The sequence below is a fragment of the Equus caballus genome, chromosome 23, assembly GCF_041296265.1.
Source record: "Equus caballus isolate H_3958 breed thoroughbred chromosome 23, TB-T2T, whole genome shotgun sequence".
In the NCBI taxonomy this organism is placed as follows: domain Eukaryota; kingdom Metazoa; phylum Chordata; class Mammalia; order Perissodactyla; family Equidae; genus Equus; species Equus caballus.
The window spans coordinates 67,096,477-67,116,871 of NC_091706.1; the positions used below are offsets into that span (position 1 = coordinate 67,096,477).

Sequence of the window (20,395 nt, forward strand, 5' to 3'; positions counted from 1 at the left end):
CCTCACATGCACATGGAACAGGACAGGCCATATCCTAGGTCATAAAACAGTCTCAATACATTCAAGAGGATCGAAATTACACAACATATGTTCTGAACTCATAACAGAATGAAATTAGAAATCAACAACAGAAAGAAATTTGGCAATTTCCAAATATGTGGAAATGAAATGACGCTCTCCTAAATAACCAATATTTCAAGAAGAAACACAAAGAAAATGCTTTGATATTAATGAAAATAAAAACACAGTATACCAGAACTTGTGGGATGCAGCAAAAGCAGTGCTTAGAGTGAGATTCATAGTTGTAAATACCTATATTTTAAATAAATAAAGATCTAAAATCAATAACCTAAATTTCCATCGTAAAACAATGGAAAAAGAGGAGTAAAATAAACTGAAGGCAAGCAGAGTGAAGAAAATAATAAGGGTCAGAGAGAGAATAAATACAACAGAGAATAGAAAACCAATGGAGGAAATCAAGCAAACCAAAAGTTGGTTATTCATGTGGATTCCATAGTATTTTTGTACACAAAATCATGTCCTCTACAAGTGGAGAGAGTTTTACCTCTTCCTTTCTACTTTGGATGCCTTTTATTTCTTCTTCTTGTCCAATTGCCTGGGCTAGAAACTCCAGTAAAATGTTGCATAGAAGTGGAGCTATTCTAGTTTCCTTGCCTTCCCATATAAATATCACAGTCAGCTTGTCCACATCTACACAAGATCCTGTGAGTATTCAGTTGATAGTTTTGTTCAGGTCTTCTATGTCCTTGCTGACTTTCTGTCTGGTTCTTCCACCAATTGCTGTGAGAGGAGCGTTAAAGTCCCTGATTATAAACAAAGATGTGTCTATTTCTCTTTTCAGTTCTGTCAGTTCTGTTGTTTGGTGCATATACATTTTGATTTGTATCTTCTTAGTGAATTGACCCTTTTATCATTACCATGTCTCTCTTTGATGCTGGTAATCTTCTTTGTTCTGAAGTCCACTTTGTCTTATATTAATATAACCACTCAATTTTCTTTGATTAGTGTTTTCCTGGTAGAAAATAGATTTTTAACAAAACTTTAAAATTTCAGAATAGTTTTAGGTTTACAGAAAAATTACAAAGACAATACAAAGCTTTCATATACCTCACACCCAGTTTCTCCTTTTAACGTTTTGTATTAGGATGGCACATCTATCACAATTGATAAACCAAAATTGATACATTGTCATTAACTGAAGCCCATACTTTCTTCAGATTTCCCTAGTTCTTAGCTAGGGTGTTTTTTCTGTTCCAGGATCTCATCCAAGATGCCAAGTTACATTTCGTTGTCACATCTCCTTAGTCTCCTCAAGGCTGTGACAGCTTCTCAAACTCTCCTTGTTTTTGGTGACTTGACAGTTGTTTTTTTTTTTAAAGATTGGCACTTGTGCTAACAACTGTTGCCAATCTTTTTTTTTTTTAATTACTTTTTCTCCCCAAATCCCCCAAGTACCTAGTTGTATATTTTAGTTGTGGGTCCTTCTAGTTGTGGCATGTGGGACGCTGCCTCAACATGGCCTGATGAACGGTACCATGTCTGCGCCCAGGATCCAAACTGGCCAAACCCTGGGCCACCAAAGCAGAGTGCGCAAACTTAACCACTCAGCCACGGGGCCGCCCAGTGACTTGACAGTTTTGAGGAGTGTTGGTCAGGCATTTTGTAGAATGTCCCTCAGCTGGGATTTGCCTGAAGTTTTCCTCACGATTGGATGTAGGTTGTGGGATGTGGGGAGGAAGACCACAGAAGTAAAGCGCCCTTCTCTTCACATGTCAACAGTACGGGCTATCGACATGACTCAACTAGTGATGCAGACCTTGGGCTCCTGGCTGAGGTGGTCTTCTGTCAGGTTTCTTCACTGCATGGTCTTTTTACTCCCTTTTCCTGCTTTCCTCTTTGACAGTAAGAAATGCTGTACAGCCCACGCTCAAGGAGTGGGGAGTATGCTGCACCTCCTAAGGACAGAGGATCCACATAGATTATTTGGAATTCTTCTGCAACAGCATACTTTCTATTATCCCTCATTTATTTATTCATTCATTCATTTATTTATTAGTATGGATTCATGGATATTTATTTTACATTTTGGGTTATAATCCAATACTACATTATTTATTTTGTTGGTCACACTGTTCCAGCTTTGGCCATTGGGAGCTCTTTCTGTTGGCTCCTGTGCACTTTTTTTTTTTTTGGCTGTTTCTTACTTTCTGTTTTAAATTTTATCTGTGAATATATTGAGAACCCCTTCAAACAATGCTGTAACTTTTGCCTTCAAATGTCAAACAATTTTTAAAACCCAAGTGGAGAAGAATAATCTATCATATTCATCTAATACTAACCCTTCCTACTCCTCTTTTTTGCTCCTGACATGTCCTTCTGCTACCATTTCCCTCTGTCTCAAGAACTTCCTTTCACAATCCTTTCAGATTACGCCTGCTAACAACAGAACCACTCAGTTGTCTTTCCCCTGAGAATGTCTTCACTTCACTTTCATTCCTGAAGGATATTCTCACTGGATAGACAATTCTGTCAACATTTCCTTTCTCTTAGCTCCTAAAGAATGTCGTGCCACTTCCGTGGCCTCCATGGCTTCTAGTGAGAGATCACAGGGTTTAGAGACATCGTGCCCCTGTAGGCAATGTGTCATCTCTCTATGGATGCTTTTAAGAAGGTGGGGTTTTTTCCTTTAGTTTTCAGAAATTTGATTATGATGTTTCTAGAAATAGATTTCTTTGGGTTTATTCTGTTTGGGGTTCACTCAGCTTCTTGAATCTGTAGGTTATATCTTTCCCCAAATTTGTGAAGCTTTCAGTCATCATTTATTCAAATATTTTTTTCAGCCCTGCACTCTTCCTCCTCTCCTAGTGTTAGATCCACTGTTATTGTCCTACAGTCCCTCAGACTCTGTTCACTCTTTTTTACATTTAAAAAATATACAATCATGGAACAAAAACACATATAAAATTTACCATCTGAGCCATTTCTAAGTGTACAGTTGAGTAGTGTTAAGTATATTCACATGGTCATGCAACCAGAATCCAGAACTTTCATTTTGCAAAACTGAAACTGTGTCCCCATTAAACAACAACTCCCTCTTTCCCCCAGCCCTCCACCCCCGGCAACCAGCGTTCTACTTTCTGTTTCTATGAATGTGACTTCTCTGGATACCTCATGTAAGTGGGATCACACAGTATTTGTCCTTTTGTGACTGGCTTATTCCACCGAGTGTAATGCCCTCAAGGCTCACCTGTGTTGTAGCAGATGTCAGAATTTCCTTCCTTTTTAAGGCTGAGTAATATTCCACCTCATGGATATACAGCGTTTTGTTTATCCATCCATCTGTCAATGGACACGAGTTGTTTCCTCCTTTTGGTTATTGGGAATAGAATTGCTATAAATATGGGTGTGAAAATATCTCTTCAAGCTTCTGCTGTCACTTCCTTTGGATGTACACCCAGAAGTGGAATTGCTGGATCATGTGGTAATGCTATTTTTAATTTTTTTGAGGACTTGCCATTCTGTTTTCCATAGTGGCTGCACCATTTACATTCTTTTGTGTCTAGTTTCTTCCCTCAACATTGTGTTTGAGATTCATCCGTGTTGTTACCAGTAGTGATGCCTCATCCATTCTCATCACTGTGTTGTGCTCCATTGGGTAAACATTCCACAGCTTACTTATCCATCCTGCTATAGACACTCAGGTTGTTGCTAGGTTTGCGCTACTAAAAAGAGTGCTGCTGTGAACATTCTTGCATGCCTCTGGTGGACATACATACACATTTCTGCCAAGTTAAATTTCTAGGAGTGAAATTACTAGGCCATAGTGTATGTAAGTATAAATAATAAAAAGAATATAGGGGCTGGCCCTGTTGCCTAGTGGTTAAGTTCGGTGCACTCCACTTTGGTGGCCTGAGTTCCTGGGCCTGGGTCACAGGTGCAGACCTACATCACTTGTCACCCATGCCATGGCATCAACCTACATACAAAATAGAGGAAGACTGGCACAGGTGCTAGCTCAGGGCTAATCCTCCTCAGCAAAAAAAAAAAAAAGAAAAAAGAAAAAGAAAAAGAAAAATAATTATATATATATCCAGTTCCTATCAGATAACGTCAAACATTTTTCAAAGTGGTTGCATGAACTTGCTGTCATATCAGCAATGTGTGAGAGTTCCAGCTGCTCCACATCTTTGTCAGCACTTGCTATTGTCTACCTTGTTCATTTAAATGATTCTGGTGGTTACAGTAATAACGTATTATAGTTTTAATTTGAAATTTCCTGATGACTCGTGAAGTTAGTGCAGACCTTTTCAAACGTTTATTGGCCATATAGGTATCTTTTTTTGTGAAGTGCCTCTTCCAGGTTGTGCCCATTTTTCTGTGAGTTTGTCTGCTTCTTTATGGTTTTGTGAGAGTTCTTTATAAGTTCTGAATATGAGACTTGGTCAGATGTACATGCTACGATATTTTCTCCCTTTCTGTGGCTTTCCTTTTCTCTCTGTAATGGTGTCTTTCAACGAACAGATTTTCTTCCTAATGATGAAATCCAATTTCTCATTTTTATTTGCCTTTTAGTGCTTTCTGTAACCTCTTTAAGAAAATCCTTACCTAAACCAAAGTCATTAAGATATTCTGTTTTCTTCTAAGAGCCTCATTGTTTACCTTTCATATTTAGGTGCAGTCCATCTGGAATTAATTTGTGTGTATGGTGTGAGGTATGGATCAATATACACTTTTTTCCTCATATGACCTTTCAGATGACCCAGTACTATGTTTGAAGACCATCCTTTCCCGTTCCACTACTGCACTGGTCCTCACCATTTGCGCCAGCTGTAAAGCACTCCATTCTAAGGGGCTCCCATAACTTACTGAGCTATTCTTCCGTGGGACACTTAGGTTATTTTCTGGCCTATGCCATCATCACAGAAGGCGAGCATCTTTGTATAGACATTAAGGCCTTCTGCAGTTGTTAAAACAGAGTGGAATTCCTGAGGCAGAAAATATTCACTTTTTTGAAGAATTAATAAATTATACAATTTGAAACTCAAAGAATACAAAGAGGTCGAGTGAAAAGTCTGCCTTCTACTCTGTCCTCAATTCTTCCAGTCTCTCTTCCACCAGGGAAGCACAATCATAAAATCTTGTATATCTTTCTAGGTATCTTGTAATGTATGAACAAGTATTGTTTATATTCTATTCTCCTTTTTTTTTCCTGAAGAAGATTGGTCCTGAGCTAACATCTGTGCCAATCTTCCTCTATTTTGAATGTGGCTTGCTGCCACAGTGTGGCCGCCAATGAGTGGTGTAGGTCCACACCTGGGAACTGAACCCAGGCTGCTAAAGCAGAGCGTGCCGAACTGAACCACTAGGCCATGTGGCCGGCCCCATCTCCTTTTTTTTTTTTTTAAACAGTTAGTGGCATTCTGTATGCTCTGTTCTGCATCTTGCCTTTTTAGCTTAACACTACATCTTAGAAATCTTCCTATTACAGTACATAAAAAAGTGTCCTTGTTCATTTCTGAGGCTCTATACATTCCATTTGGTGGGTCTACCATAATTTAGTCAGCCTCCTATTGATGGGCCTCTGTGGTGTCTCCAGGCTTTTGCTATTCAAACAACACTTCACTGAGTAACTCTGCACATGTCATTTCACATGTGTGTGATACATCTGTTGGGGGATTTCTGGAAGTCGGCTTACTGGGTCTGAGGGGTTACGCGCTTGTGGTTTGATCAGCATTGCCAAATTACACTCCCACCAGCCGTGTATGAAAGCTCCTGTTTTCCTATAGCCTAGGCAGTGGACTGTTATATCTGGAATCTTTAGCCGTCTAATAGGTGGAAAAGTGCAGATTATTTTGCATTTATCTTATTGTGTGTGACATTGAGCATCTTTTCAGAAATTTAAGAGCTACTTATGTTTTTTTGTCAACATCCTTTGATGGTATGCACTTCTTAAAAATCACTCAGGCTGCAAATTCCTCCCAATGTTTCCTCATGAGAACCCCTTAGATATGGGCTTTCTGGGTCAGAGTTTGCACTTTTTAAAAGTTGTCTCTGTGTGTTGTGGATTGACCTTCCAGAAGGGAGGCCCCATTGACGCTCCCTCCACAACGCAGCCCCGGATCCGTCTCCCTTCATCATCACTGGCCCTGGGTCTCACAGGTGGAAAATGGCACCTGCGAGTTGCCGAACCTGGCGCCTCCAGTTACAGGTGGGGAGCCGGCCCCGCCCCGTTACCTGGCGGCCCCGCCCCCGGCCGTCGGCCCCGCCCCGGCCCCGCCCCCAGGCCCCCGGCCGCCGGCCCCGCCCCGGCCCCGTCCCCAGGCCCCCGGCCCCGCCCCCGGCCGCCGGCCCCGCCCCGGCCCCGCCCCCAGGCCCCCGGCCCCGCCCCCGGCCGCCGGCCCCGTCCCCGCCCCGCCCCCAGGCCCCCGGCCCCGCCCCCGGCCCCTCCCCCGCCGTGCCCTGGCGTCGCTCGTCACGTGACGTTGGGGCGGTGCGCGGAGGGGGCGGTGGCCGCCATCGCTCTGGCCCCGGTGCTGGCGTTGTCCCCGCGGGAGACTTCCGCCGAGTGAAGCGCGCCGCGGAGTGACAGCGGGCCTCCGGGGAGGGCGTAGACGAGGCCCGGGCGCGTCCCCACGGCCCTCGGCCGCCCGCCCGGCGCTCGTCGCCGCCCCGTTGCTAGGCAGCCGCGTCGGGGCGCGGGAGGCGGGGCGGGCGTCCGGGGAGGGGCCCGAGCCAGCGGGGAGGCCGGGGTGGGGGTGCGGGGCCCGGGGCCGCGAGGGCCATGGAGCAGTACTGCATCCTGGGCCGCATCGGGGAGGGCGCGCACGGCATCGTCTTCAAGGCCAAGCACGTGGAGGTGAGCCCGCGGGCTGCGCCCCCGCTCCCCTCCCGCTCCGTTCCGCCTGCCCGTGTGGGATCCGCGCGTGTCCGGGCCACGCCTGGGCCACTGTGCCCGCCTGCCCGCCTCCCTCCTCTCGGTGGGGTGCGCCCACCACCTTTGGTTGCGGCCAGCTGCCCACCCGCAGGCGACGCTCCCCCGGTCGTCCCGCGAGTGTCCCCTCGGAGCGTGGCGTGGATGTCTGAGCTCTGTCCCCAGCGCCGCTGCTGGGTCCCAGGCTGGCGCTGATCTCCCTCCAGAGCGGGCTGGGGGGCGCTTCCCACCCTCATGAGGGCCTCAGGCGCGTTTCTCGTCCCCTCGCCTCTCGCCTTCTTTCCCAGCCGGGGACGGGGCGTCAGTGTCTGCCTTCATTCCGCACAGACTGGAGAGATCGTCGCCCTCAAGAAGGTGGCCCTGCGGCGGCTGGAGGACGGCATCCCCAACCAGGCCCTGCGGGAGATCAAGGCGCTGCAGGAGATCGAGGACAGTCAGTATGTGAGTGGGGCGGGGGTTCCCGCCCTCCTGCACTCAGTCCCACTGTGGGGGGCCACACCCACTCTGCTGGCCTAGATGTTTCCTCACCCCTCAGTGACTCCCTTTCTTGTCCACGTTTACCCTCACTCATTCCTTCTCTCCTTCACCCACCTATCTCTTTGTGTGCTCGTTCGTTCGTTCATTCATTCACTAACTTACCCTTTTTCCTAGAAACAGTTAGTGATTTCTAGTGATAGTGATAGCTGCCACGTCTTGAGCTCCTGTTCTCATCTGCAACTGAGTTAACTGCTGTGCCTACATTGTCCCTCTGAGTTCTCTGCTCCTCTGCACGGCAGGTTTCAGGATCTCCCTCTCTCAGGCCCGGGGAGGAGGCTCAGCCCCCAGCTGATGACCCTGAGCTGGTCCTTGGAGGCTTTGGCCCAGGTCTGATTAGTCCGGACATTGGAGCCTTGGGGCCTTGGGTTGGCCCTACGCTGTGCCGGGCACTGGCGACACGGAGAAAGACTGGCCGGACCTGGCTCTTGAGGACTTAAGTGTAGGGGGTGGTGTGGTTTGTGCTGGGGTGGACCTGGGAGGAGGGACACCTGACACCCCCAGCTCATTCCCTTCCTGGTACTCTCGCTCATCCATGTCAGCAGTAGAGAATGTCCCAAGGGTGGGTGATACTCTGGCTTGTTACTTATTCTCTGGAGATGTCCATGATATGTTGGGTGACAAAAGCGTGCTATAAAACTGCATGTGTCTTCCTGGTTTTGTGTGAAAATAGCATATACACGTATGAACGTGTGCCTGTGTGTGCCATATGAACGTGTGCCTGTGTGTGCCATATTTATTGTAAAGTCTGGTGGAATATACTCTAAGGTTGGCTGTAGGTGATAGGATTTTTCTTCTGTTGTTTTTTTCTTTACAATTTTGTGTATTATCTGCATGTATGTGTGGGTTCCAATTTGTAAAATGATTGTGTCCTACCTGCTAAATCAGAAAACCAGCAATGAGGCCATTCTCAATTTTCAAGGAAGGTCACAGGGCTTGCTGACAAGCCCTTTGGGAGGCGGAGGCCCATAAGGAGGCTGGTGACATGGCCTGGGTCTTGTGGATCAGCAGGCCTGAAGGTTCTATAACGCTCCACATTTCACCCTGGCCCAGGCCACCGTCACCTCTCAGCAGAACAGCTGCGGCAGCCTCTCCCCTCAACAAGCGTAAATGAGATCGTCCACTGCCCGGCTTGAAAAGCCCCCAGTGACTTCTCCTCACATCGAGAGCACCGTCATCCTCCCTTCCTGCCCGCCTCCAGCCTCTCCTTTCATTCGTTCCCCACAGCCTCTTAAGCGACTCTCTCATGACAAGCGCTGTCTAGGCTCCGGGAGCACAGAACAGAGCAGACGTCCTTCCCCTAAACGACTCCACCTGCACAGGCCCTCCAGCCTCCTTCCTGCTCTTCCTCTGGGCCTCGTGCTTGCTGTTCCCCTGCCCAGAGCTCCTTCCCAGATCCCAGTGTAACCAACCCCACCCTGTCTCCTCTGTCCTCATCAGAACCCGGACCTACCTCGTTGGTTTGTTCCCTCATTTGTCAGTTGTCTGTCCCCTTGTGCTTTGAGCTCCCTAAAGTCCTTCAGCACCCACCAGCCCTTGCTCCCGCTCACTGCTGTGCAGCCCGGCCCCTTTGACCCCCTGTGCCCTCAGGAAGTATGTGTGACGTGTCCTCAGCTGTCCCAGTGCTGCCGAGTTGTGATCACTGGTGCCTTCTTGGTGCTGGGATTTCATGGCCCTAGAGGAAGCAGGAGGAGACCTGTGCTTGTGCATGTGTGCATGTGTGACTGTCCAGGTGGTTTTCCAGTTCCTGGGCTGGCTGAGGGACCAGATGCTGCCCTAAGTGGCCTTCTTTAGACTTCCTTTTGCCTGAGTGTTAGTGGAGAATTAGAGCGGGGTCCCAGCTTCTCTCGGGAGAGGGGAGGAACAAGAGAGCTCCAAGCTCCCTGGTTCTGAGCCCAGCTCCTGTGTCACCTTCTCTGCCTGCCTGGCCTTCTGCTGGGGCGAGGGCTGAGGGTCCCAGAGACTCAGCTGTGAGTCCGGGGGCTGACGGGATGCCCTCCCGCAGGTGGTGCAGCTGAAGGCCGTGTTCCCACACGGCGCGGGCTTCGTGCTGGCCTTCGAGTTCATGCTGTCAGATCTGGCCGAGGTGGTGCGCCATGCCCAGAGGCCGCTGGCCCAGGCGCATGTCAAGAGCTACCTACAGATGCTGCTCAAGGGGGTCGCCTTCTGCCATGCCAACAACATCGTGCATCGAGTCAGTTCCAGCACAGGACGGTGGGGTCTGGGGGGTGGGCTGGGCTGGGAGTGGGTCAGTCCTTGAAGAAGGTGTAGTCAGAGCGGGGATAGAGGGGGCATGGCCTGTGGGCTGAGTGGCCAGCGGTGTGGCCCTGGAGGAGGTGTTGTCCTGGGCTGACCTGAGTCCTCAGCCTGCCCAGCCCTCCTGTCCCTCAGTCCCCTGGGGGCTCTGGAGGAACTGATGCCTCCTTTGGTGTCTCAGGACCTGAAACCAGCCAACCTGCTCATCAGTGCCTCGGGCCAGCTAAAGATAGCGGACTTCGGCCTGGCCCGGGTCTTTTCCCCAGACGGCAGCCGCCTCTACACGCACCAGGTGGCCACCAGGTAGGGAGGGCCAGTTCCCAGGCAGGACCTGGCACTGGACAGGCCCCACCCCTCCTGCTGGGGAAGAGATGCTTCTGGACCTTCTGTCCAGACGTTGCTCATAGGGCTGGTGTTGGGGCCGGGGTGACCTTCCAGGGTAGCCTGCTGTCAGACTGGTGACCTGGCTGTGACCGCCTGCCCTCCTCCTCACAGATGGTACCGAGCCCCCGAGCTCCTGTACGGTGCCCGCCAGTATGACCAGGGTGTCGACCTGTGGTGAGCCTCTTGTGGGCTGGGCGAGGGGGAGTGTGCGTCATGGAGTTACCTCTTCCTCCTGGGCACTGAGGTCTCTAGGCCATTTGGGGGTGTTTTCTGCCATGAGCTCTAGGATGCCTTGGGGGTGTCTTCCCTGCGTAGGGTATCTCTGAGGAGTTTGGGGTCAGTGTTTCTCTCCATGACATTTTTGAACTGGGTAGGGCTCAGGTGGGATGGAGTGGTTATCCCAGTGGGAAGCTTCTGGGCTGGGATGGGGAGGTGGTCGGAGGCGGGGAGCATCTAAGCTGGTATACAGGCGCTTGTATCCCAGGATGCAATGTCCCTGAGCTATCCAGAGACTTGGGTCCCTGAGTAGGAAGGCTCTGCACCTTTACTGGGGGTAGGGTGGTTTGTACATACCTAAGAGTTTGAGATTTGGGGGCGGTTTTGGAGGTCTGCCCAGAACGTGAGGAGGTGGCTGTGTGTCCCAGAGTGTGAGGCTCTGAGAAGTCTCAGGGTTGTTGAGGGGTTGCCGTGTGTCCCAGAGCTGAGGCCTGAGAGCTGTTGGGAGAGTGGCATATGCTCTATGTTATAGGCTTGAGGTCTTCGACTATTGAGGGGTCTGTATTCTAGGCTGTGAAACCTCTAGGCTACTTTGTAGGTGTTTGACCCTAGTGTAAGGTATGGACGCTGGTGTGGGGAGATCTGTGTCCATGGTGTGAGGCGATGGAGCTGGGGTGGGGGGACTGGCTTTGTGTGGGTGATGGAGCTGGTGTGGGGAAAGATGTGTCTGTGGTGTGAGGCGATGGAGCTGTGGTGGGGGGATCTGTGTCCATGGTATGGGCGATGGAGCTGGGGTGGGGAGACTGTGGCTTTGTGTGGGTGATGGAGCTGGTGTGGGGAAAAATGTGTCCATGGTGTGGGGCAATGGAGCTGGGGTGGAGACATCTGTGTCCATGGTGTGAGGCGATGGAGCTAGGGTGGGGGGATCTGTGTCCATGGTGTGAGGCGATGGAGCTGGGATGGGGAAATATGTGTCTGTGGTGTGGGGCGATGGAGCTGGGGTGGGGACATCTGTGTCCATGGGCAGGGTGATGGGGCTGGTGTGTGGGGAGATCTGTGTCTGTGGTGTAAGGCAATAGGACTGTTTGGATTCTGTATCCACAGGGCCGTGGGCTGCATCCTGGGGGAGCTGTTGAATGGGTCCCCCCTTTTCCCTGGGGAGAATGACATCGAACAGCTTTGCTGTGTGCTTCGCATCTTGGGCACTCCCAGCCTTCAAGTCTGGCCGGTTTGCAGGGCCCGCCATGGGGAGGGGTGGGGGCAGGGGTCCTCCATCCTCCGCAGCAGCCAGTGACTCCCCTCCCCTGCACCTTCTCTCTCAGGGCCCCCCACCTCCTTGACCTTCCGGACCACTGTCCTGGCCCAGCTCAGGGGCTCCTCCCTCTGTGCACCGTCCCTGTCCCAGCACACATGCGCTTCTCACCAGGCTGGGCCTGGAGTGGGGCTCGAGAGGGTGAGGGAGGAGGAGGCACTGAGTGAGTGCACGAAGACATCAGTGATGGGCTGCGAGAGCAGGGTGGGCCACGGAGCAAGAACCGACGTGGGTGCTGGCCCCGACGCACCCCTTCTCTCCCAGGAGATCACGGAGCTGCCCGACTACAACAAGATCTCCTTCAAGGAGCAGGCGCCTGTGCCCCTGGAGGAGGTGCTGCCCGACGCCTCTCCCCAGGCCTTGGACCTGCTGGGGCAGTTCCTCCTGTACCCTCCGTGCCAGCGCATCTCAGCCTCCAAGGTAGGGGACCCCATTGCTCTGACCCTCCCCACTTGTGCCCATGGGACCCAGCAGGTCAGGGTCCCTCAGAGCCTGTGATGGGCTGGGACCAGAACCCCTGAGAATGGGGGCCGAGGAGCAGGTATGTCTCTTGTGAGCAGATCCCAGAGGGGCAGCAGGTGGGCGGGCGGGCAGGGACGGCCCGTTCGAAGGGTGTGCCCACCTCACAAGAGAGCACATCTTCGGGTCATTCGTGACTGGCTCCTTCATCCCTTCAACAAGTGTTTACTCAGCGTCCAGCAGGTGCCAGGCATTGTCCTGGGCCCTGGCCCAGAGTGAGCAGGCAGATGCAGCCCCGGCCCCTTGGGGTCTCCGCCCTGTGGTGAGGCAGGGTGGCCAGGCTGTGGGAGTGGGGGGAGAGGGGTTGGGACTAACTTTGGGTCACACAAGGCTTCCTAGAGGCGCACAGGTTGAACGGAGGAGGGGGGGCTTTCCCAAGAGACCTGAGGAGCAGAGGCCCGGAGAGGAGGACTGGGAGGGGCAGATTGTGGCTGGGAGGCCGAGAAGGAGGGGAGGACCTGGGGCTGGTGGCCAGTGGTGTCAGGGCCTCTGTCAGGTGTAGTCTTCCACCTGGCCTCGTGACCCCTCCCTGCCCTTGGCACCAGCAGCCTGTGTTCACGTGCGCCCCTGGTAAGTCCCTATGTCAGCAGTACCTTCCAAGTGCTGTCCCTAGTCTAAGCCACCGCCCCCCACTGCCTCCCAGTCTCCGCTTCTCCTCTCGCCCATTCAGTGTCCTCTCCACCTGGCAGAACAGCCTTGTCCAGGCAGGCCACCACAGCCTCCTGCAGGGCCCTCCTGTGGCTCCCTGCCAGTGGAGCAGCCCAGGTCCTAGTGGCTCATAGGCCTCACATGCTGAGGGCTGTCACCTCTGTGACCCTTGCTCAGGCCCTAGGGCCGCCCTCCATGTCCTGGGGTCTGGGGACTTCTGTCCCCAGCCTCTCTGGCTCACCCCTCAGGTCTCTGTTCGAGCACCACCTCCCTGGGGGTCTCCCCTCACTTCTTGAGGCCTGCAGCCTCCAGTATTCCTCGTGCCCGCCATGCTTTCTCTTTCCCACAGCCCTAATCATCTGCCGCACTGTATATCCTACTTGTTTGTCTTATTATCATCCCCCCCCGGGCTGTGTGGAAAACTTCGCGAAGGCCGGCTCTCTGTCCTCTGGAACAGTGCTCAGAGAGTGGGCGCTCAGATGTGTTGGAGTCGGCTGCGTGGAGGAGCAGCTGGAGGAGTGAGCCTCCGTGGGGCCGCACTCGCGTGTCGCCTCGGGGAGGTGACTGGTCTCCTTCTGCCGTTCCTTGCTTCCCGCCCCAGGCTCTCCTGCACCCGTACTTCTTCACGGCTCCCCTGCCTGCCCACCCCTCGGAGCTGCCGATTCCCCGGCGTCCAGGGGGCCCTGCCCCTAAAGCCCATGCGGGGCCGCCCCACATCCATGACTTCCACGTGGACCGGCCTCTCGAGGAGTCTCTGTTGGATCCGGAGCTCATTCGACCCTTCATCCCAGAGGGCTAAGACACTGGGCCAGGCCCCACCCCCGCCCCCATGACCGCCTGGGCCTCTTGTTCCTCTGCTCCAGCCTGACTCGACCCCCGCCAGCCTCCCCATGGCCACATGGGGCCCACTCGATACATGGGCCTGCTCCCAGCCAGGTTACGAGGACATCCAGCCCCAGCAGAGGAGACCCAGGCCATGTGTCGGCCTCCCGTCTGCGTGCTGCTGACTTACCCACCAGAAAGAGACAGGCACCCTGCTGCCGAGCCTGCCGGGGTGCTGGTTCTTCAGGCGCTGGCTTCCTGGTCAGGGATGGTCTTGGTGGGGCTATTGGGGCAGCGCAGAGTGTGAGCTCTCCTCATGTCAGAAGTGTAAGTGGGAAGGGAGGTTTGGTTTGGTTTTGCTCTCAGAGACATTAAACACTAGTTCAGTTTTGAGATTTATTTTAAAAATTGTAAGTAGTTCTGCCTGGGGTCTGCCCTTCTTCCCTTCCTGTCAAGGGGAGTGGCTGAGGTAGCATCATCTCCTGGCCCTCACTTCTCTGTGGTTGCTGGGAAAGTGACCCCATTCACGGCTACTCTAGTCCTGGGGGTGTCATAGGACACAGCTCCCATTTGGAGGTGAAGTCAAGGCCCAGTGATGGCTCAGGTTGAGGACCCAACGCCGTAAACTGGTTTGCCAGCATGTCTGCCTTCAGGATAAGAGTGAGCCAGGACCAGATGGGCCACCACCTTACTCAGATATCAAGCAAATCAAGGGACAGGCATTCCTGGAACCCATTTGTTGGTTCAGTAAATCCCAATACAACCCCAGCCGGCTGTTGTTTTTCTTATTGAATAATTTGATAAGCTGATTCTAAAATATGTATGGAAATAAAAGGTTTGAGAGGAGGCAGCAGAAACAGAAGCAGAAGAAGAGGAGAAAGAGGATGGAAGGACTTGCCCTATCAGCTACCAAGACTCCTCATGGGGCTCTGATAGCTGAGACAATGTGGTATCGGTTCAGGGCTAGACGAAACACACAGACTAGAGAAACTTATTCTTAGCAATCTTTTATTCCTAAAATGTTCGTTTTGTGCTCCATGTGGATAAACTTCTGTAAGCACCAAGGGCACAGGTGACTAACACTGCCACAGTCACTGTCCTGCAAACCCTAGAGGGAATACAAAGCACAATAAACCCCAGTTGTAGTTTACACCTACTGTAACCCTCACCCACCCATACCTGACCTTGATCTTGGTATTGACCCTGACCTTGACCCTAACTCTAACCCCACTTGACCTAGAACTTAACCTTGTCCATGAACTTGGCCCTCACCTTCACCTCAACACTGACCCTCTAATTGACGTTCACCTTACTTTGATGCTCATCATGACCCTGATCCTGATGCTGACCATTAACATGACCCTCACACTCACCTCAACCTGGACATTTCCTTGACAATAACAGCTTTTCTCACACTGATCATGACCCAGAATGCTCATGAATGAGACACTCACCAACCTCAAACTGATTTTGACACTCCACCCTGCTACACTGAATCCTTACGTTGACAAGGACCATCATACTGACCCCTCCAACCTTGAACTCACCTTGATCCTGACTCTGAACTACACTGTCCACTCTAGCTGAAACTGAAACTAGTCTGCACCCCAGAACTATGATCATGACCATGACCATCAGACCATGACTCTGATACTGACACTGAACTCGACTCAGATCTCAGTTTCACCCTGACAGTGATGTTCATCCTAACACTGACCCTCTAGCAGAACCTGGACTCACACTTGGCTGTCTCCATTGACCAACCCTAATCACATCATGACCTTGAACCTGATCTGGACCCTGAACTTGAACTCGAACTTTATACTGACATTGACCTTCACCATTACGGTGACCCTCAACCTCAGCCTGAACATCACCCTCATCTTTGACCCATCCTCACATTGAATGTAACCTTGAACCTAACCTTGATTATAAGCCTAACGCTGACCCTCTGTGGTAGGTGGAATAGTGGCCCCCTGAAGATGTCCATGTCCTAAGCTATGAATATGTTGCCTTACATGACAAAGGGGACTTTGGAGATGTGATTAAGGGTACAGACCTTGAGATGGAAAGGGTGTCCTGGGTCATGCAGGTTGGCTCAACATAATTGTGCCCCCATGCATGAGGGAGAAGGAGTCATAACTCATTCCAGCAGCAAGAGAAAACAAACACCTTGACTTTTAATTGACCTTGACCTTGACATTATCCTCACATTGATCTGGACCCTGACCCTAATGCTGAACATCAACCTCACCTTCATCTTGACCTTGAATCCTGCCCAGAACTGGGCGTTCACTGTCAACCTGAACCCCTCTCAGCCTTACTTCATCTTGACAGCGACCATCATCCTTACCCTGACCTTCATCCTCTTACTGACCCTCTAATGGATCCTCAACCTGACCCTGAGCCTGAACCTGACCCTGATTTTGAACTGGACTTTGACCTTAACCCTCGTCCTAAAATTTTCGTCACTGATCTTCACCTTGAACCGACTCTGACACTGACCATGACCCTGCCCTCTCTCTCATCTTGACCCTTAACCTGACACAGAAGTTCACCCTGCACTGGACACTCACCTTCACTCTGATTCTGACCCCCATCACTGTCCCTGATCCCTCATCCTGACTTGACCCTGACGCACTCTGACCTTCAAGTTGATCGTGACCTCATCCTTACACTCTGATCTAAACTTGGCCAGGGCCAGGGCAGAGGCCATGGCAAGGGAGGCACCAGGTTTAGGGCCAGGGCTTGGGCAAGGGCCAGTACCAAGGTAAGAGGGAGTCTGAGGGTCATTGTGAAGACGGTTGTGAAGGTGAGGGTCAGGGCTAGGGTGGAGTTCAGGGTGCAGGTGAGTGTCAGGGTCAGGAGAGGGTAGAGAGCAGATGCTAGTGAGATCAAGGGTGATGATCAGGGCAAGGCTAAGGTCGAGGAATAGGGTTAGGGTGAGAATAAGGGCCACTGACAGGACTAGGATCAAGGTGAAGGCCAGGCCGGAACCAGGTAAACGAGAGGTCCAGGTCAAAGGTCAGGTTGAGAGAGGGTGAGGGGTGAGGTCGAGATGGAAGACAGGGCACATTCATTGGCTAGGGCAAGGTCAAGGGGCAGGGCCAGTACTAAGGCAAGGGGTTGGGAGGTGCTGGGTTCAGGGCCACCATAAAGTCCAGCGTGGGGGTCGATGCAAGGGCGGAGGTTAGATCGGGGTCAGGGCGAGGGTGAAGAACAGGGGCAGGGGCAGGACGAGGGTGAATGTCAATATAAGGGGGTGGGCGAGGGTCTGGGCAAGGGCCCAAAGGAGAGGTCGGAAGCAAGGCAGAGGCCAAGGAGAAAGCAGGCTGGCGGGCTATTCTGAGGCGAAACGCTGGGGGTGGGCAGGGACCGCCGGCGGAGCGAAGGGCGGTGGCCGGGGCGGGGATTGGCTGAGCGGAGCGGAAGCGTGGCGGGTGGGCCGGGATCAGTTGAGCGGGGCGGAAGCGCGTTCGGTTGGGCGAGGAAGGGCCTGCAGGGCGGAAGCGCATTGTGCTGGACGGGGATTGGCTGGGCGGAGCGGAAGCGCGTTGAGCGGGCGGGGATTGGTTGAGCCGGGCGGAAGCGCCTCGGGCTGGGCGAGGAAGGGCCTGCACGGCGGAAGCGCATTGTGTGGGGCGGGGATTGGCTGAGCGGGGCGGAAGCGCGGTGGGTGGGCGGGGATTGGTCGGGCGGGGCGGCGGGGCGGCGGGGCGGCGGGGCGGCGGGGCGGCGGGGCGGCGGGGCGGCGGGGCGGCGGGGCGGCGGGGCGGCGGGGCGGCGGGGCGGCGGGGCGGCGGGGCGGCGGGGCGGCGGGGCGGCGGGGCGGGACAGGTGGGTTGGCGGGCGCGGTGGCGTTGCCCTTGTTCCGCACGAGCTGCCGCAGGTCTTCTCCTTCCTGGAGGCGCGAGACCTGCTCTGCGCCGCCCAGGTGGACAAGGTAGCGCGCCGTGTCCCAGGCTGAGGCAGGGTTCGGTGCAGGGTCACTCGGCGTCCACGGCCGGCCCTCCTCCGGGCCTCAGTTTCCGCAGCCGGGAAGGGCGTCGGGCGGCCCTGAATTCGTGATCCGGGGTGTGACCTCGGCGGCGTTGGAGGGGTCGCTCTGCAAGCCCCCACCCCGCCGTCTATCTGTCCACTTGTCCGTCCGGACCATGAGAACAAGACGCGCGTGTCCTGCCATCAGGATGCATCCTTCGCGATGGCTTGGGGATCGGTTTTCTTTCTCCTCCCACCTTTCTGGAATATTCTGGAAGTTCTCTCTGGGGCCAGCCTGGAAAGCTGTGACTCCCCCCCCCCCCTCCTGTGAGTGGCACCTCCTCCTGCGGGCTCAGGACTGCCCCTTCCCGGCCACTCGCACCCCGTCCCAGCTGTGCTTGCTCGCTGTCGGTCCAGTGCATTAGTGTGGTCGGCGCTGCGCCGTGTCACAGATGCTCTGGGACCTGGCGCAGCTGTGGCCGCATGACTGTTGAATGTCTGCTTTCTCCCGCTGGACTCCTGAGAGCAGGCAGTTTTCTCTTCTGCGTCGCTGTGTCTCCAGCGCCCACTGTATGGCTTGACATTTAGAGTACTCTCAGTAAATATTTGTTGAGTAAATGAATTTCTTTACTTTTAAAATACATTGTTATATCATTATAAAAAGATTAATAAACAGATCCTTACCTGAATTCTGTAATTATCATTTTAAATGTTTTAAGTAAAATACTGGATTTTCATCCCCATTTTTACCGGTGAGGAAAGTGAGTATCGCACAGTGAGTGTGTTGTCCCAGGTCCCCCAGGTGGTCCTGGACGAAGTTGGAATTGGCACTCTGGCTGTTTCCTCAGCATCAGGCTGGGGAGAGCGAGGGGCCGAGTTTGAAAGGGAGATGTCTTATCCCCTTAGATAGCACCAACTTCTCCAGGTCCTGGCCTCTTGTGAAATGAGGTCAATAATTCTGCCTCATGGTGTCGTTGTGAAGGCCAGGATCTAACTGGGATCCCAAAAGGTGGGTAGCATCTATTTTGCAGGTTGTATTACATATTATAATTCTATAATCGGGAAATAAGGTCTCATTTGGCTTTTGCACTGGGAACTGTAGAAAAGGAACATGCATAAATCTTCTTGCTTGGTTTGATTTTGCAAAATAGAAATTTTACATTCCTACCAGCCAAAAACTTCTTAAGGACTGAGAAACTTTGATCTGCTGGATGAGTGAAGGCCGTGGAAGTAGGAGCCTGGGCTGAGAAAGCATGGTCGTTGCTTGTGACAGGGCCTGGAAAGCCACATTGCCAGGATGGGACCCTCAGTGGGCTGGGCCACAGAAAGCTCCAGAGTGCTTCCCACTGAAGCTCTGAGGCTCCAGAATCCGGGGTGGCCCAGCGGGGGATGCCAGGAAATTCCAGGATGCAGGCGTGGGCCTGAGGCGGGGGGCATGGTACTCAGATCCCCATTCCAGGGCCGTCCTGAGCCTCTTCCAGATAACGTGTGCAGAGGGCAGTTTGTGGGAGCAAGGCCTGCATGATGCCCCTCGCGACGTGGCTGTTCTGTTCCACCATCTTGGCATATCTGGGACATCCCCTTGGCCAACGCCTCGATTTGCTCCATTGCAGCAGCCTTCTATGGGCTTGCTGCTCAGCCCTCATTTCCAACCCTTCCACAGCAGCCAGAGTGATCTTCCTAAAACACCGTCTGACCCACCAGTGTTGACTCACAATCCTCAAGTCACTTCTAACTGTTTTTGCTGTTACAACCTCTGGGAGTTGATCCAAGCTACTCTCCAGCTCCTCGTGTTCTAACTAAGGCAAATTACTCCCCATCGTTGTCGCTCTTCTGAGTCTCCCTGGAGGACAACTTCTCATCCTTCCGGTCTTCAGCAGTATCACTTCTGAACCCTGTGGCCCCACTGACTTGGTCATTCTCTCCGTTCTCACTCATTATGTGGTGACTTTTATTTGACTGTCTGACGTCTCTAAGTCCCCAGGGTGAGGTTTCTTGAGTGCGGGCACTGGGTCTGATTTAGCTCTGTCCTCTCGCGGGGACTGGCAGGCTGGTGCTAGCTGTGTGTTGACTGACCACATTCTCTCTTCTCTTGCCTCTTGTTCTAGGTCTGGTATGAGGTTTCAAAGACCAAGGACCTGTGGAGGTGAGTGAAGGAAGAGCTGAACACTGTCCCGAGCGGGCCCCGCAAAGGAGAGCTGGGTGCACGGGATAAGTGTTTGAGCACTTGCTGCGTTTCTGGCTCTGTTGCATACACAAGAAGGGACAGTCCACAGCCCATACCTGCCGGAAACTCCTCCCTGGTTGGGGTGTAAGACACTGTTTTATAGTGCATGAAAATATCAGAGATTGTCTTAATCGAATGGGAGGTTGTTGTGAGGCAGGGTCGCACACTCAGGGGCAGCAGTGTAAGCGATGAGTGCAGCTGGCTCCAAGAAGACGAGTCAACGGACAAGGAAACCACTTTTATTTTAATTCAACTTTGCTGTAACAGCATAGCTGTATAAGTATGTATGATATCAGAACTTAAAAAAATAAAACTCAGAAAGTTAAAATTGAAAATAAAATTACATTTTAATCGTTAAGTTACTAAGTGTTTCTTTCCTGTTCACCTCCTTTGGAACTGGACACTTTCCTTTTGCGCCGAGATAGAAGTGTCACGTCTTCTCGCTCTTGCTGAACACAGGGCAGACTGTAGCTTTGCCTGTCAGCTGGAGCTGTGTTTAGTTTTAGTCCCTCACGACAGGAAACAGCTGTTCACACATGAAGGTTCT

General features: G+C 52.6%; 1 protein-coding gene across 4 annotated transcripts; it reads left to right on the forward strand.

Annotated features, from left to right (window-relative positions):
* Positions 1-6,721: 6,721 nt before the first annotated feature.
* Positions 6,722-20,206, forward strand: CDK20 (cyclin dependent kinase 20). Of its 4 annotated transcripts, none has more exons than XM_070248917.1 (8): positions 6,722-6,877; positions 7,280-7,393; positions 9,492-9,680; positions 9,924-10,045; positions 10,238-10,300; positions 11,447-11,570; positions 11,919-12,074; positions 19,730-20,206. In XM_070248917.1, the coding sequence occupies exons 1-8, from the start codon at positions 6,803-6,805 to the stop codon at positions 19,769-19,771; spliced, it is 885 nt and encodes a 294-aa protein (XP_070105018.1). In that variant the 5' UTR covers positions 6,722-6,802; the 3' UTR covers positions 19,772-20,206. The 4 variants fall into 4 exon arrangements, with proteins under 4 accessions (XP_070105018.1, XP_070105019.1, XP_023483344.1 ...); XM_070248918.1 differs by lacking the exon at positions 19,730-20,206 and adding an exon at positions 13,171-14,411; XM_023627576.2 differs by lacking the exon at positions 19,730-20,206 and adding an exon at positions 13,423-14,411.
* Positions 20,207-20,395: the final 189 nt, after the last annotated feature.